General features: G+C 36.4%; 1 protein-coding gene across 4 annotated transcripts in view; it reads right to left on the reverse strand.

Annotated features, from left to right (window-relative positions):
* The window catches only part of PhKgamma (phosphorylase kinase gamma), a 39,995-nt gene that overhangs the window by 18,876 nt on the left and 2,260 nt on the right, over window positions 1-18,859 (reverse strand). Inside the window, exons 1-8 of one of the 4 annotated variants that reach the window (XM_071592436.1) lie at window positions 17,743-17,824; window positions 16,999-17,098; window positions 16,746-16,918; window positions 16,547-16,667; window positions 16,298-16,461; window positions 10,093-10,183; window positions 4,087-4,116; window positions 1,626-1,732 (exon numbers count right to left, since the gene is read on the reverse strand). In XM_071592436.1, the coding sequence (XP_071448537.1) occupies window positions 1,626-1,732; window positions 4,087-4,116; window positions 10,093-10,183; window positions 16,298-16,461; window positions 16,547-16,667; window positions 16,746-16,918; window positions 16,999-17,090 (778 nt within the window). In that variant the 5' untranslated portion in view covers window positions 17,091-17,098; window positions 17,743-17,824. Of the gene's footprint in view, window positions 1-1,625; window positions 1,733-4,086; window positions 4,117-4,823; window positions 4,915-10,092; window positions 10,184-16,297; window positions 16,462-16,546; window positions 16,668-16,745; window positions 16,919-16,998; window positions 17,206-17,742; window positions 17,825-18,859 lie in introns of those variants that run through there. The other 3 variants (XM_071592435.1, XM_071592437.1, XM_071592438.1) reach the window with 3 other exon arrangements.

Below are 18,859 nucleotides of genomic sequence, written 5' to 3' on the forward strand. Positions count from 1 at the left end.
AAACCTGGACCCTCTGGGTGGGGAGCCAGTATGTTAGTCACTGCAATAGCCTGATCCCCGTTTTGTTGTGAATGATTTGCCAAAATTTCTGGTATTTTTTGAAGCCCTTGAGTTGATTGTTTCATATTGTCTTAATGCTTGTCTGATTAGTTGTGATGTTTATTTCCTGGCTACCAAGAATAACTAGTGCGTACAATGAGCTTTATTACTATTTCAAATTGTGAACACTTGATGTTGAAATTTTGTCACTTGGTTAGTTTTCATTACACCAAGAATTTTTTTTAACAAAGAAGCTTTCCAAGGGAAAGGAGTTGATGACAAGGACCTTGACTAAGGATTTTAAAAAAAATATGGGTGAAATATTCCTTTGATGTGGAATTTTATACAATATGGGAATTCAGTTCAGGAGACAAGGGGCTGAGATTGGATGTCTTTGAAATGCAGTTGTGGAGATGGTAGGAGAAACATAAGAGGGAGTACTAGGCATGATGAGAGGAGAGGCAGTTCCTGGGAGAAATGAAACAGGAAAGTTGGAGGCGCAGTTTTTGAAGGGCTGATGGAATGCTGAAGACTGGGAGAGAGGGGAGAGCGTAAAGCAAACGAGGAAGGAGGAATAGGGAACAGACACGTTGGATGCAATGAAGGGAGGAAGTATGTGGAATTGAAGACGGGTTTATTGTAGCACAAGGTGTCAATAAAAGTTAAAACTAACAAATGCAGCAGTGCTTAGTCTGACATAATTCAAAACCTACCTTAACTAGTTGACTAATGTTAATAATAATAATAGGTGTCACAAACGACAAAGAACAGGAGATAGTCTCATTACAATACAGGGCTCATAATACAATATCTCATAGCATTCTGGAAGTATACTTGAGATGGTAAAGAATACTGGGCCCTGATCAGAAACTCTTCAGCATAAGCATCTAATTGATAGTGGATTCTTCCAAAGAGGAACATTGAGAATGAAACCAGAATTTTGAAAAACTTTTGATGTGCAGTTTCATAAAAATGGTATTTATCATTTACGTCAATCAATTGAATGCATTATTCACTGACAACCACAAGGAAATGACTTCTTGACATCTAACAGTTGAGGACCAAAATGAAACATTTGGTCAAAGTAACAAAGAGTAAAAATACACAGCAAATATGAAAGTCTGTTTGAATATGAAGATGTCCGCAGAGAAAAATAGTCCAGGCCCTTTATATAAATCATGAATGATGACCTCAATTTGTGCTATCTCTACGCAGCATTTCTAAAAGGAGGGTTAAGAAGGGCAAGAAGAACTGAGATAGCCGAGAAATGAACTACAGTAGCATCACCCAAATGCATCTCAAAATGGCACGCAGAGAACTTTCCTGGCTAGATTTTTGTTAAATGCCAATTTTTCCCAGAACATCGAATAAATTCCCTGAGGAGCAAAATTCCCAGGCTGGTGAACACCATCATATATGTATTATGTACGTAGTGTAGCTATACTTCATGGACAATCGGAGAGGAAAAAGCACTGGTCGCTCCATCACTGTCATGTACATTCTAACCAACAGATGTTACAGGGTTAATGTGGGTTATTGTTGGGGGTGGGAAGGCACTACAGGAGAACATCCCCAGGGCTGATTACCTGTTATGTCATCCCACTCAGGTGATGTGAACGAGTATTTGCCCTCCATGATGTTTCTCAGCATCACCATCTGTTTCCTGTGCCAGAATGGTGGGCATCCCACAAGCCTTTGAGAAGAAATAACAAGGAGGAATGATTGACTTGCTGCACACACTCACCCTATACTTAATTTTTATGTTACCAGGAGAGACTAAGAACTCTTTCACAATAACTAACAGCATAAGCAAGCTAATTAAACTTGACTAGACCATTTTAAATGATAAATTCCATCATTTTAAAGAGTATCTGCTGGTCCCTGAAGATGGGAGTGCATGCTCTCAATTTACAAAAACATAATGCTATTTAAGTTTTAAAGTGAAGTAGTCACCTTAAATATTCAGTATTTTTCAATTAAAGTCGATGTTATGATTATATTTGATGCATAATGTTCTGATAAAATTAATCCATGTTCTAGTTTATCTTAGCGAAATAAAATATATTTCAAAATGCTGTTATTTTGTTCAAGAAGTAATAACACTTAAATAAGCATACCTTATCGTTAAAATCCAAGATGGTATCGTTTAAATCCAAGAAGTAATGTCAAGTTAATACATTAGGGCACTTAAGAAACACTACGCTTCACATTCAAAATTCGACATGTACAACGGGAGACACTTAATATCTCACAACCAAGTTGGGGCTGAAATCCAGAAAAACCTCAATTCTTCACGCACTTTAATCAAATGCTTAGTAAAGGGACATTTTACTGAGAGCAAAATCAGTTAAGCAAATAACACTTTTCTGTCATTCCACTGCATTTAGAAATTCAATTTTCTTGCTGAATTAACATAATTGCAAATACTTTTTCACACACACTGAATTACTGTTGTAAACAGTTTACAAAAAGAATATTCAAATTAAATATCAAAATCGTGAAATGACCCATGCCCTAGGGAGGATATAACTGGATAAACACTGGCAATTACTTTATTACACACAATAAACCGACTGTGAAATGAAACACTTGGACTAAATAACTTCTTGTGAATTTATATCATATAAAATTCTATAGGAAATGTATTCACATTTTTGCAATAAATGGCAGTAATATACACAGAAATTTATTGTTAACTTTTGATATTGATAATTATTTTAAAGTTTAGTTGTCAATGCTGCCACTTCTATTTTTTAAATGCACAGAGCTATAGTGCTAGGCTTAAATAGTCAAGTATTGCTTCAAAACAGTAAATTTAAAAATAGATATGACTGAAATCAATACAACGATCTGAGCATTTAGAAGCCACAATCTTGGAATTCCATAAACAGCACAACAACAGAGTCACACAGAATTAATAATATACATGAAATCAAAGAGTAAAAAAAGAGTCCAATCTATTGAAAGAGTTTACATTCACATTTGATTGAAGTTATGAAGCATGAATTTGGGAGCATCAATGACAGGCGACTGTTTACAATTGGGAAAACGAGATGAATCGTGGCCATACATCCACAATTGATGGACTTCATTTGGATCATCCAGCGGAAGTAACTTCCTCCGAAGTGACTGACAAAATCCACAATACTGCTTTGAGTGAACGACACAGCCTTTTTCTTTCTGGAAAACTGCATAACCTTTGTTTTATTTTAATTTATTCTCATCCTATACCTATCATACTAACTTTCTAATTCACTCATAACCACAAACACCTTGGGGAGGAGACCGTTGTAGATTGCATGTCCATATGGTGGTGCAATTTCGCCTTCTTGCTTTTCAAATTCTAGCTTGCACTTTATTGGATGGACTTCTTGCTGCATCCCGAGGTGCGGTTGTTTGTTGGATGATAGCATATGTATACGCATGCATGTAAAATGGAAGGATTTTTGCATGGATGTATGCGCCACTGTGGGTATGGGTTTGCATGTATGTGTTGGTATTGAATGTGGTTTCGTTCCCTTTTACGGGAAAAGACCTAATACCCCCAGTCACAAGCCCTTGCGGCGGCTTGCGGGATATCATGTAGATGTAGATGACACCAATCCATGTTTTCAATTTTACACAAAAAATTTATCATGAACAAAACATAGCAAGATGGGCGATGCACTAGCTCTCAGTGAATATAAACGCTTTCAACTTGAATGATTTTTAACTTAAAAGAATGGGAAAGAAAACTTTGAAGTAGACCACAAAAAGGCTATGAATAGCTATTATTGAAAAAATAGACTTATAAGCACTAAACAGGAAGAAAAACAAGTGAGACAATGAATTGCTCTGAAGCCTAGCTATTCTAAATTTTTTTTAGCAAAACATGAACACGGGCTAGTCAAATAACATACTAAATACTTAAAGCCTTATTTAGATGCATAATTTAAGAAATTTTATGTTAATTCCAACCAAATAATGACATGAATATGAATTAATTTTGCAATGGAACTCCATCATTATTCTTAATGTAAATTATTGAAACTTGAAATCAATACTTACAAGGTGTACATGACAACTCCACATGCCCATCTGCAAAAAATAAAGAAAAATCACAGATAGTAAGATGATGTAATAAACCCATTCAGGCAATACCTCAGGGGACATATTTGACAACCTAACAGAATAAAACTATTATTTAACAGAGAAATCCTTCCATTATCCAGTGGTTTATAAAAATCTTAGGTTTATTATAGGGCTGTTAATAAATACTTTACAATTATAAAGAAAACACACAGAAAGCTAATGACATTTAACTAAAAATCAATCTCTTAAATATAACTGAATGACCATGGAAACTATTCTGTCATCAATATAATGAAAGTGATTTTTTTTCAGAAAATATAAAAAAGCAAATCCATGGACTTTCCAAATTCTAATGATTGCTTCAATTAGCTTTCCCAAGAAATAGATAAATACACTTTAGAACTGAAGCTTGAAATCAAAAACATAATGAATGCAGAAAACCATCTGAGCAAAGCATTACTCTCTTCCAACTTAAAGCATGCAAAAAATCCTCACCAGCATGGCATACACTCTCATGAAGAAAACAAAGAGCATACACTGTGGGTGATGATCGCATTCATGTCCACGGCCCACTGTTAATAAGGAAAAGAAGGGGCGGGGGGGGGGGGGGAGAGAGAGAAAGGGGAGAATACAGAGAATAGAGGACAGGCAGTCACTGCACAATGGCATTGCTACCACACACACAAACACACATGGAGACACGCATAACTCACAGGTCCACAGCCAGGTCATAGCCTTCAGTGTCATCGTACATGGCAGCACGCAGGAGTTCGGGAGCTAAATAGCCAGGGGTGCCACAGATCTCTGCAGGCAAGAGAAAGCAACATGGGTGGTGTGTGGGTGATGGGTGAGGAGCAATGGGTCAGTGGGGGGTGGTTGGGGGGAGGAGGGGGGGCAAGCTTTGTCAGTGCGAAAACCAATGAGTGCAAGGGGGAAGCGAGCCGTTGGGCAAACATCCAATCACAAAGGAGCACTATTGTGCCACAAAGGCCAGGAAATCAAGTAAAATGAGACCAAAAAGGAAATGCATTATTAAGGGGGGAACTAAAGGAAACCCTGGAGTAGGCACAAAACAATGAATAAATGCAGGAAAACAAAACAAAAGATAAAACCATCCCAGAAGAAATCTTCCCATGGAAACTTGATGAAAACTTTTCGTATAATTAGCGATCTCAAGGATGCATTTATAATTACTCCCTTGACAATGAAAAAGATAATATTTTATATATTCCGTAAATAAATGCTTTCAATGTATTATTTTTTGAAGTTTGCACTTAACAATTAACTCGAATCTAACTCACAAATGAAACTAAGCATGTACCATATTTCCTGGCCCATAAGACTACTGTTATCTTTCATGGTGGAATTTATGAAAAACATTTGGATTAGACAAAAAAAAAGATCAAAATATTTTGATGCTAATAATTAATCCAAAGAAAATGGAATTTTTAGATTTAAAATTGAGCAGCTATATCAATGTTTATTTAACATAAAATCCCAAAAATTCTGCATCTGCTGCAAAATTATTTCCAGTTATTTGCACTTTCTTCATATACAATGTCATCTTCACTTTCATCTAGCGAATTGCTAATGCCACTGTTTTAAAAAGACATTATGATAGTCTCACTCTTTCAACTTTCTGCCAGGACTTTTTCACCCAATCAAAATCACTAGAAATCAATGGACACTTCATTCTTCCCATCAGTGAGATGCCATGAGTGGTGCCTTGTAACCTATCTTCCGTATTCAAGTGGCAGTTTTGGTGCTCTTGTAGTAGTGGTTGTATACACAGACCATTTCCCTTCATGAATCACTTGCACAACGATGTCCCAGAAAGATATGCAATATAAATACCTAAGGCTACTTTACTTGCTTCAATTAAAATCATTTTTGTGGAAACAATAATTCCATTCTTCCTGTGATTTATTATCCAATTCTTAACATGTTTCTCAAGCTTTGGGCACTTGGGAGCACATGAACGTTAAGTTTTTCCTTTGAATTATTATTGGGAAAGATACAATGCATTAGCAGAGGGGCGATATCCATGGGGATTTATTTTGGAATTTGTTTAGGAAGTACTGCCAAGGAAGTATTAAAACTCTATTGCTTACTACTGGCCCAAAACAGAGATTTGATGAAAATAAGCAAAAAAGGTTACCATTTTCTACCACCAATGCGTGAAAAAATACTTTACAGTAAGCTTTTTTTTTAAGGGCAAATGAGCTTCCATCTTATATGTTTAAGTTATCCTTGTACACACTCGGCCCATGAAACACAGGCTGATTTTAGAGCATGATTCTGGAGCAAAAAAGTGCATATTATTGGCCTGGAAATACAGTAACTTAAATCAGAGTGGCCACTCATTTTATAAATGCCCACTCATGACGTTACCCTAAGTTTTACGACAAAGCTGCTATCTCTTTCCACATTTTTCTACCAATGGTTTGGAATCTGATTGGCTACACCCTGTAAATCAACCATCCTTCACCTATGAACTCCCTGCCACTGGTATCACCAATTTTGGTGCTCATTCCTAGCTTTGGTCAAGTCAAACGCATGCCGTGGCTTCATCAAAAACACAAAATGGTCTTAAAAACTTAAAAGGAGCTATCAGTAATTCTGGAGTTGCAACTCATTCAAAAAATTTTCTAAAAATTGATCTTTTTCCTTATGCTTGAAAAATTAAATCTCTCCAGCAGTTTTCCCTAATGAGTGGCTACTCTTTTCAATTAATAATGGAGCTTGAGAATGAGTACAAATGAGAAATCCAAAGGAATTGCAACAGGTATATACAAAACAATATACATTCCAGTTTTGCATTTCTGCAAAGAGAAGCCTGAAAGCAATAAGTTCACATGAACAAAACGCTTATGGCTTTGTATTTTCTGAAATTATTGGATAGGAATCTGTAGCTGAATTTTGAAATAGAATATCTCTAAAAACTCTCAGTGGAGGTGCTGGAATGGTTTTCCATCTGGAAAAAAAGCAGTGCCAAAAGGCCCTGTGGTGCAGAGGGCTATCATCACACCATGCCATTTTCTTTTCTCAAAAATATCAGGAAATGCTAGAAATCTTTATTGAGTGAGAAATCTTAAAATGAACTTGATGGTAACTTAGGAAATGGATTTGTAGTAAAATATTATAAAGCAGAGTACTGGCATCTAACGGGGGATTAAGGTTCCAATTTTTAAGTGAAAGATCAAGACACAGAATTATGGTGAATCGCAGGAAAATATTATGAGCAGAGAGATAATATTAATTCTTTAAGTGCTATTGGATCATTTCCCTCGGTAAATTGAAGCTACAATAGGAAATGCATTCACTATTCACAGAATGTAGCCATTAATGTTTATTAATCCATGACCAAAATTTTAAAAATTCTTAAATGAAACCTTCACCATTTTTCTCAACCTATTTCATTGCTCAAGCCCACCATAAAGCCCAAATGAAAACACACCCCACACTGCACAGGAAGGATGGAATACCAGTAGATTTTTCTGGCCATTAAAAAAAACTACTGCAGGAGGTACACAGCAATTAATATAGTGCATTTCATGCAACACTGCAAAATATTTATACATAAGCATTTTTACAGACTTTACTTGATACAAATGACAAGGGAAGGGTCCCTGTATAACCTCAAATCACAGAGAAACTACAACACCAATTACATTAAGTTTTTTCACTCACATTCATGCATGCAATATGTAGTAGAATGAATAGAATGAGGAGAAAACTGAAATATATTAATATTTTTAGCAAATCATGACGAGACTTACAATACAACCATCCTACAGATTTGCATAAAAAATAAAATAATTTTTTAAGCTACAAATAAGGGCAGCGAGGATTGTCTCAGAGAAACCATATCCCTGCCAATTTACAAGGACCTAAAATTACTTCCTCTATCATGAATATGTATTTTTTAAGCCTAACTATCAAAATTACAAGTTAAAGCTTACTAACATTCTTACTAAAATAAGCTTTACAAGGTGGATCTGAAGGAAACAGACATGAAATTTTTTAAAAATTTACCTCAATCATTGAAAGTTTAGCTAGTAATTTTTAAAGCAAAACTTTAGAAAAACCTGCAAATGGAGAAGTTCAATTCAGTGAAAGAATATTTAAATATTAAGCTGTATGTTGATGTGATTCTTTTTACATATTTCAGAGTATTTTGTGATTTCTTGTTAATTGACGTGTCTTATTTCACATGCAATTGACCATCTTGTTCATATTGTACCATGATTGCCGGGTGAGAATGATTATTAAATTATTAATAGTTGTTTGTCAATTAAATTAAGGTGGAAATGCTTTTGATTTGTTTCTCAACCTTAATCGTGAAGAACTTTCATCTGCTAAGTCAGAGAGTGTCATTTGCATATCACAATGACTATTCAATTTTATTCATTAATTTTCATTCAATCCAGTCTACATTATATGCGAGTTTCCTTAAACTACTCCTACACTATTCTCTTCTTATTTCCCTGTTCAATACTCTTTATTGATGAAGTATGTTTACTCTATTTACTCAGTCTTCTGGCCATAGTCCTCCATTATATCGCTAGTATTTCTAGATTCTAATTATTTGCGGATTTTTGCTACTTTTTTTCACTTTTCTCTGTTTTTCCACAAACGTTGTTTTCTCAACATTGCTTTCATCCGCATTTGGTCAAGAATAAATCTCCCCGAGGACTAGCACTCCTACCTCCAACCCATTTCTCTTTTTTAAGGGGAGAGTTTCATCAGCCAGATATTGTCAAATGGAGTGTCAACAGTACACACAGCTTAGCAGATATTTGCAAACGTCTTAAGTGAATATGATTTGGTGATTAGTGACCTTGGCTGAGAAACATCTAGAGAAAGCACATGACATAGGCTTCAATCTTAATACTTTCTAAAAAGGAGTATAGGGCTAAGGGTTTTTTAGGAGTCTCTTCTAGATATTATCAATTCCACAAACAGAATGCAGCTATTTATGCTAGAGAAAAGTTTCATTTTCTGTCACAAGTTTTGAAAAACATTTAACTTAAATGAGAGTTCACTGAAAAGCTCATGACCTATTACCATATAACTCTTATTGGCTAACAACTGTTCAGACAAAGGAGCAGCATGTCAAATGAAGTTTGTTCTTCCTAAAATGCGAGATTTTAGGCCTACAAAGAGTGATATAATGGTGTAATCAGTATAGAAGAAGTATTATCATGCTACCAGAATGTGTACTTCAGATGGTAAGTGATATTACTGTAAAATCATTCCTTGTACAATCAAAAAGGTGGCAATGAAGTGGTCTTGAGTATGAAGGCGATGGTCATCTTATGCAAACCAAGTGATTTTGAAACCAATGCGCAAACTTATTAGGTCTAGCATTTATTACGGCTCAAAGTCTGCACTTGGCAACATTATCAGTTGCCTTTGGGATCAAACCTGCCAGTGAGTAAATTAACATACAAAAGAACATGCTCACCATTTCCAACTTCAAGTTTTATATATTGAAAACTACAATTTGAATATGGGTGACTGGTTTCACTTTCAAGTACAATGGACAATTTATTAAAGCTTCATATAGTGACAATTGACGGAAAAGTCATCCACTAATGGAACTATCATGTACACATAACTCAAATGAATTAAAAACGAAACAACAAAATTATCATATTACTCGATTGCTACAAGATATACACAAAATTTCTTCACTTATTGGCAGAGCAAAATACACATCTACTCAATTGGCTATACTCCTAAGTTTTGGGAACCAGAAGTCTCAAGAGAAATTGAGGTTTGCAAAGAGTTCATGGAATTTTAATGGCTAAAAGCAATGTCAGCATTTCAGGCAGTTGAAAACGGGTGAAGTTAGGCAGGGACAGGAAAAGGAAAAAAAAAACAGCATCTCAAAAGAAATTAAATGGCTTCCGCACGAAAACAGCATGAGCATACCAGTTTCAAAGTGTCGATTGAACGTGCATCTATCGGTTTACTCACACGTCGACCTCCCTGCTGTAGCCCTCGGCATCCTCGAACATGTTCGACTGCAGCACTTCAGGGGCCAGGTAGCCTGGAGTACCACACAGGTCTGCCAGTCGAGGGAATGAGAGAGAAAGGTGGGATTGAGGGAACAGAGAAGCCAACCGAAATCAGCGAGGGATGCCCCCCTTCCCTTTCCCCAGCACACAAATGGCCACCTGTTCACAGGAATCAGCTACTAAGTGCTGCCAGTTAAATTGTACATATGCACTCACATTACAGTCAAGGTGCTGCACGACATGTTATATGCATGGATCCCACGTTGGCACCTTAAGGAAGCATGCCTTTAAGATGAAGTATTATCAGATAGAATGTTTCCTCTGGTGCTTACTACACATAGTGCAGACCCATAGATTTGCATTCAGACCACTTAAGTGCAATACATGAGAGAATTAAGTGGCGCATGTTAATAAGTGCACTACATTAATACAGTGTTAAAGGTGTTAACAATTTTAAATACAGCACACAAATGAACCAGGATGGTGTGACTTTCGGAAAGAGAAGTCCAAGTCCCACAAGTGAATAAGTCAGCAATTAATAGAATTTCCAGTGCTAATGGGAAGACGATTCACAATGTCCAAAACAAGTCTGGCAGTCTGGTAATGTCATGCACTCCTAATATACATGTATCAAGCTCAACTACAACATGGAAAAGCCCACAAAAGCATGAAAGGCCACTCAATCGCTAAGTGAGACCATTTTCACCTTTCAAAGCTAAGATGGAAAAACAAGATGATGCAATCACTTGTTGAACATTTTATGCATTTATGTTTTCTCTGGTGTGCAAATGTTTGTGCTTTATGGAAAAAAGGTCACGTATTCATTAAGCTTAAGCTCCAAAATCAACATCTCCATAGTGTTAGATGCTCTTTGTCAACTGAATGTTTTCTGATGCCAAGTATCTATGACTTGAAATTTGGTAAATATAATGAAAAAATAACTCCTTTCTTTTTCAAGGAAGTCTTGATTCCACTCATTCTTCTTCCTTATAGTTAACAATCTTTGAGACACTAAACAGAACAGCAGAAGATGCAAGACTCATTAACACAGAGCTTAAGTCTGAATGATAAATTTTTGCAAGTGTCTCTTCTGGAATTATAAATGCCTTTTTTAACACATAAATTTTAGTGGCAGAATTAGAAGTTATAATTGGAGCCAACAATTTTACAGTTAATGTAGTACTGACTGATGGCAATATCAAGCATATACAATAAAAATTCATATAATTGGACGACTCCATTAAAAGATACTGTAGTGGCATCTCCTGCAGTTCTTTGAATAAGTATATACAATTAAAACTCAAACATTATACAGGGTTTGTCCGGAAAATAAGTGTACTGATTTTTTTCCGCTGCTCCAGGTGCGCCCAGCGCCGCTCTGACGGGCTGCGATTGGAGGGGGGTATGTTGGCAAGCGACGCTGAAAAAGGCAGTCGGCTCTGAGCTGTGGTGTAGTGAGGAGCTCTGTTAACGCGAACCTCCACGCTCGACCCACGTCACGGAACGCGATGCCGAAGTTTTTGGAGCAGCGTTATTCCATCAAATTTGTGGTAAAGCTTGGGAAATCGTCTACCGAAACTGTCGGTATGATTAACCAGGCTTACGGGGAGTCAGCCATGTCCAGAAACATGATCTTTCGGTGGCACAAGATGTTCGTGGAGGGCAGAGAAGAGGTCGACGACGAGTCTTTGAGAGGTTCCCGATGATGCCTTCGCGGGAGCGTTCCAGGAATGGGAATGCCGCTGGAACAAGTGTATCGACTCACAAGGGTCCTATTTTGAGGAATATTAGCTTAAGATATGTAAAAGTGTAATAAATTTTTTTTCCTGAGCTCAGTACATTTATTTTCCGGACGAACCCTGTATGACATTTACCTATTAAAAGTTTTAAATTTTAAAAATACCGGAAAGACTTTCAGTGAATGGGCACATTCTGGGAGGAGGGAAGCAATGAGAACCAACTTTCTCTCACAAATGATCCATTACATTAGGCAATCTTAATTCTAATAAATTTTTTCATGGAATATTTTATGATTTACTTAGATTTTTCAAAATTGTTTATTTCACTGCTGTCAGGCATCGCAGCATTCCTTTAAGTTCTACTCTTATTTTGGAAAATGAACCCCAGATAGAATTCATGTTTATTTATCTCCTAGGTCTCATAACAAAAACAATAGATAATACCATTCACAAGCAATGACAGTGAGGATCAGGATAGTGTGGTGGCTAATGTTCTGGCTTCCCGCCCAGAGGGTCTGGGTTTGAATCATGGAGATGGCAGATATTTTTCAGTGGTATCCTGATTCCTACTAGAGGTGCTTTGTGGAGAGCACTTTGAGTGCATACATTGTCTGTCCAATGGGACATTATACTGCAGACCCCTTGGTGCCTTTCCTCAAGAGTAGGCCAATGCTGGGCTTCTCTCCACACTTCCCTAATGGTGCAAACAACCTCAGCTGTTGGTCCCTTCCCCATTAACTATTACTATTAACAGCTTAATATTCATGAATTATATTTAATTATACATTCAACATGTACCAGAGTAAAACACTGCGGGAAGAAAATCCGTCACCACCACATGCAAATGCCAGTGACAAACCTATTGGATGGGCAAAGTGATAGTACCCATTACTTCCAGTAGGAAGTAATATGGTAAGCTCTTCAGCTTATTTTTTGTGACAGCAAGCACACTACAATATGAACATTTCCAACACACTATAGTAGACAAATATAACATGATGCCCACCTCCAGAACACATTTACTAAATGTAAACAAAAGATTTCCCAATGATTCCCACATATATTTCAGTGCCAAATGGCATTGCCTACGGCGATAGCTTTGCAAGTGTTACTTTTCACAATTTAATAGCTTGCAAGGGAGTTGGCAACAATATCAATATCACAGGCAGCCCTCCTTTCTGTACAATCCCCGCAAGTGACACCAGAGCAGGGGATTAAAGAGGACTGTAGTGTTAGGAGTCTCCAGAAAATTGGATATTAAGGATTCTAGAGGATGAGAGTTCATAAAGTATTAATTCCATGCTATAGCAATCTCGCACATTAAGAGTGATACTATTCAACACAGTAATGTTCTTGGTGTGAAAGTGCTCATGACACTGACTGATAACACTTGACTTGGCCACGCAGGAAATTACAGCCTCATTTATTTTGCCACGATCTTAGTCCAAATAGACAAGTTTAAACCACCATCCCCTGGATGTCTTCAGGCCAGTAGTATAGTTGTTTTCAAACACCTCCCGGATTGAGGAGCTGACCCAAAAGATTTGAGGTTAGCACTACTCTCATGTGACTTCGCAGAAGTCAACCAGGATGCAGTTGGCATGGTCTAAGCCCTCTAAATTCAGTCACCTGGTCCCAGATCTCCATTGAGTTCCCTTCCTGGCTCAGCAAGCTATGTTGCTATTACCTTCATTAGCTTGATTCCCCCACTGCTTTCTCTGCTCCATCCCTCCCCAGTTTTACATTCTCCCTCCACTTTTTTATCTCTGGATTTTCTTCTGCCTTTCCCTCTTCCTTTCATTTCATCAACTCTCCTCTACCTGTCACATGCACCATCATTAATTGTTTCATCCTCTCCTTAAAAAGGATATTTTTTTAAATATTTAGACCAGTTGGTAACCAACAGTGGATGTGTATGTTGATTGGTGTAGTCAAATCAACCAAGTTAATGCAAGGAACATGCTCGTGATAAAGACATCACCTTTTAATAATGAAAAAAATTATAACATCAAGCCCTTAAAAGTCCGCTTGAGAATCATTGCGGCAGTTTCTCAGGAGAACTCTCTGCCCCAAAAGGTCCATGTTAATTAGTAAGCTAAGCTTCTACTATAAAAATAACAGTGACCAAGACCCTCCCTGTTATTCAGCAACCATGGCATCAGCCTATTAACCACAGGCGACTTTTCATATGAGCTGGGAGGGTGTTTCCACCTGAAATGCTATGAAGTACATTATGAAGTGTTAGCTGCAACGCGACCAGCATTCAAAATAAGGTACATATGGTAATGATGAGTTAGAGCCATCGATCAAAGCAGTGTGCACCTACATCTCCTAGCAGTAGAGCTGTCAGTGGAGCATGCCAGGGCTTAGGGTCAGCCCCAGAGATATTTGAAAATGATAATAGTTTGGCAACCTTATATGCAAAATCATATGCTGGTAAGGCAATGTTAATTTAGTAGAAGACATGATGACACCATGAAGTGATGAAAAATAAGTTGTTTCGCCCCTATGCTATTATGCAACAAATTGTTTTATGATAATGGGATACATGAGTGACTTGACAGTGAGTGAAGAGCAGGTGAACACAAAAGAAAACCACTACTCTTCCAGACTCATGCAAGAAGATATCAAAATGATTATGTAACCCTACAATTATTTCAGGGAGGATAAATACGAATTCTCCAACACATTAATGACAATTTGGAGGCTATTGCCAAGAGAAACATCTTTTTTTCATGAAGTTGGAGAACCTCATACATGTGTTTGATGTCCTTAGATTTGAGAGACAGTCATCTAAGCAAAGGCAATGGCTATGGTAAGGAAAGGATAAAAGCTCTGTAGATGGTGTGGTGATTCACGCCTATCAAGATTGGGCCTTATAAAGAATTAGGGATTCATTCAAAACTCCTGGTGTCACAAAACAGATTCCATTAAGGATTAAAGTTTTTCCGTGATAATTCACTGGGTCATGAGAAGACTCCTCATTGAATATGCAAGGAGAAAACAGTCCTCAACAGAGAAGAGGTACTTGGCACAAAGTGAAGATTCGCTAGCTGTAAAAATCTTCTACAGGCCATTAGTTCAAATTTTCCAGGTGGATATTCACTATATCAAATATAATTTCTATACAATTTATAAACCAAGCAAAATTAGGTCTGCTACTGGTGGGTCTGTAGCAAGATTATTGTTCTGCATGAGAGTAAAGACAGTGCATGCATTCATAATAATCACTATTCTGGTCAATGTAGAGACATTTTTGGGGAGAAGAACTTATTAGTTAATGGTAAAATGACTTGATTATAAAATTTTGTGGAACCTACCACCGGTAAAGAGTTGGAAAAGGTAGACCTACAGGCAGTCGGTGGGTCTCACTCCTTCACAGCCAAATGCAAGCAAACACATAAGAATGCATGATAATGGGACCAGGGGGATCAAGAGGAGGAAGAAAGGGATCACATGCCGTGTGCCACTCAAAGAGGGCAAGTGATGTGGAAATTTTGCAGAGTTGACTTGGATTAAATGGCATTAATGGGTGCTCAAGGGAGGTACTTCAAGGCTTGGAAACTTAAATTGTGAACACTTCTAATGAAGCTCCACAATGGTTATGGTGCAAAACAGGTATCAGAGGGGAGCTTAATTAAATAAATGCATCCCTGTGAAACTCTTCCCATAAGAGAACCAAGAGATGTAGCCTATTTGATCAATAAAATTTGGTAAATTCAGGGCTTTCTTCGCAAATTATTAATGCGTGGAGGACTAACTTAAGCTTATAAAAATGATAATTCAATATCAAATCACCATTTATAACAAACGATTTAAATAATACGCAACAATAAAATTGGCAATGTTGCTATTTCATGCTTCTGGTGTGCCAATTAAAAACATATGGAGATCAAAACTTAACTGAGAGTGATAATTCAAAAAAGTTGCTCACTACCATAGTTGCTTTTATGTTTACCACTAACAAGGTCTTGTGAAGAATGGTTGAAAACATACACAACTAAACAAACAATACATTAAAAAATGTCTTTCCAACAATTTTTGTAGTCTTCGAATATTGAGCCCAATTAATTAAAATATTTTTTTGCAATTAAAACTAAATTGGAACTTTCCAAATGAAGTTTCCTTTCTTCAGCTTCTTCATAGGGAATACATGCAACAAATCTGTCCGATATTATGTCTTTCATCGAGGAATTCCTTAAAATTTTGTCTATTTCCATGGCTACCCTTTGTAAGTGGGAGCCATTGGGCCAGCCCGCAGACCTATCAGTGATAGATCAATTCTATGGGTTGACTCAGAATATAATTTCCTGAGGCCTGACATGTCAATTGGGTGGAAGTTTCTTTAAGAAAAAACGAATAGAATAAAAAATTGTATCATATCTTACAACTACAATACTGTTATTAAATACCATAGTGACTCACCAAATAGTTTTTCCCCAGATTTGACAATACGTGCAAATCCAAAATCCGTCAGCTTAACGTTTAAATTGTCGTCTAATAAAATATTTTCTGGTTTTAAGTCTCGGTGGACAATTCCCATGCTATGCACATGTAGTAAAGCTTCGAAAACTTGTCGCATTATGTACCTAAAACATAATTGTTGCATCCATTACTTTGGTAAGGATTCACATACACAATATCGTTTCACTTGATGCTGCCAAGTGAACCTACCTTGTTTTCTTTTCGGAAAGAGTGACAACAGTAGTTAAATAATCGAAAAGCTCACCATTTTTACACAATTCAAAGACTAGAAAAATGAAAGTACTTGATTCAAATACATCATGAAGTTCAACTGCAATATAAAATGAAGCATTACTGTCATGGCTAGTAAAACTATCAAAATAGAAACAGAATAATAAACAATACTCACTTATATATGGATGACCAGCAACCATTCTTAAAATTTTAATCTCCTCTAAGGTAGCTGCTAACATTGATTTACCTTCAGCATCGTTTGGATCATTGCTTAGATCTATAATTTTGGCCGCGTATGCATTACCTGTTTCTTTTTCGATACATCGTCGAACAGTTGAACTTATACCTCTGAGGAAGAACAGAAATCAGCATACTTCATATATTTAAACAAAAGCCACATCATCTGATGTACATAAGTAAAAACTAACCTTCCTAATATTTCTTTTGGTTCGTATTTGGCATAAAATTCCTTGGCCGCATCCTTATCCGGCAAATGATCATCTCCATCGTCTTTAGCCATCGAAGTCACTTGGGAATTAATGGTAATCACTAAGTATACACGGATTACACAACTCAATAACTACCTCATACAACTTTAATAACAACAGTTAGCCACTGTCTGCAGTATTACACAAAACAACATGGCAACTGGCGCAATTATATCGATAGACGAATTTGTGCGGATCTTTCAAACTCTTTGGTTATAACGGTTGCAATCGTTTTAACCTAATATTTAGAAGAATTTGTAGTAAGTGTTCTCCAGGGAATCAAAAGGGCAATTATTTCGTTTCAAATGTCAATTTTTTGGGTAGCTGTATCTCAAAAACAAGAATTTATTTTGAGGAAAATACTCATCTCGCTGGAATTGAATGTTTTTTATTTGTAGTTCTCATATTACTATTGACACTTTCAATCCGTTTTGCATCGCCATGCCAGTTGCTAATTTAGTATTATATGTTAAATGGTATTATATATTACGAATTTTAATTATGTCGAATATATTAATTTTACATTTATGACAAACATTTGATTTGAATTCGTAATCAAACACATGATAAACAATGAAAAAATACCAATGGCGTTCAATCAATTACCATAATTCAATGACAATCAAATATTAAGGTCTATATTAGTACTGTTAACACTATTAGAAACTTAAGTCATCTACTAACGGGATTACACGCAAAGCTGCCTTATGAAACGAAGGAACCGATGCGATAAATTTAGTCAGAGTGATCTTTTTTAAGGATTGTACGAAGATGTGACAAGGAAGACGTAACTTCGTCCTTCAAATAACCCCAATGGTTTACAAGGAACGAATGGAAGAGCGACATTAGCCATGCAGCCCATGCCATCGGAAGAAAATTAAGTTCTTCGTATGTTAAGTTACGATGCTTACACTACTATTAATATTCATGTGCTCGCTGACGACCTATGAAATGCTTGATTTTCCCCTTTCCTTAGTTTTAACACACAAATTTCACCCGGTCGCCTAATATTACTTCCATTTTTGAAGTCATGAAAAGTATACGCCACAACTTAGTTATAATTTTGACTTGATTAGAAAATTACAGTATCTCGTTTACGGCTAGCTTAAAGAACTAATTAAGTTAATCGGAGGGGTTCACCTCAAATATACAGTAACTGATGCTGGCCAGCATTGCAAGGGAGATTAAGAGCGCAAAATAACTATTAGATAGAAAACATTTTAGTAATGATTCAATCAACATATGATCGATCGATAGAATCAACATAGAATTTCCCGCCCAATGAATACTCTATAAATACAGAGCATTATTTTCAGTGCTTATATTTGCTCATGGTTATGATATCCTATTCATGAATTTAAATTAATTAATGCCACTAATAAACTAAATGACATATTTCCCAGCTCTCATCCAAAGTCAAAAGAGTCATCTCTATTCATTTCAACTACATCAGAACACAAACACATTTGGGAGAGTGAAGAAGGTTAGCTACTCTTGCATTATCATAAAGTTTGTGAGGTATTATTAAAAATAATGCTAAAAATGTAATTCTGTAGCCTAAGAGATAAGCAGTATTGATTCCAGTTAAAAATTTAGTTAGTTTATGATAACAGAAAAATATTTAGCATGAATGACACAGCTCTATTTCATTTAATGTGGACATCAACATGAACATTGATAACAATAATTACTACAAATAAAATGCTTTTTCACTCATTTGGTAAGGACAATAGTAGTTACATTTTGCCTTTAATTAATGTTGTTTTGTGGGTGATTGGCAGTAAGTGTTTTTGTTATTAAA

Source organism: Hetaerina americana, unplaced genomic scaffold (genome assembly GCF_022747635.1).
Source record: "Hetaerina americana unplaced genomic scaffold, ioHetAmer1.1.p SCAF_5, whole genome shotgun sequence".
Classification (NCBI taxonomy): Eukaryota; Metazoa; Arthropoda; class Insecta; order Odonata; family Calopterygidae; genus Hetaerina; species Hetaerina americana.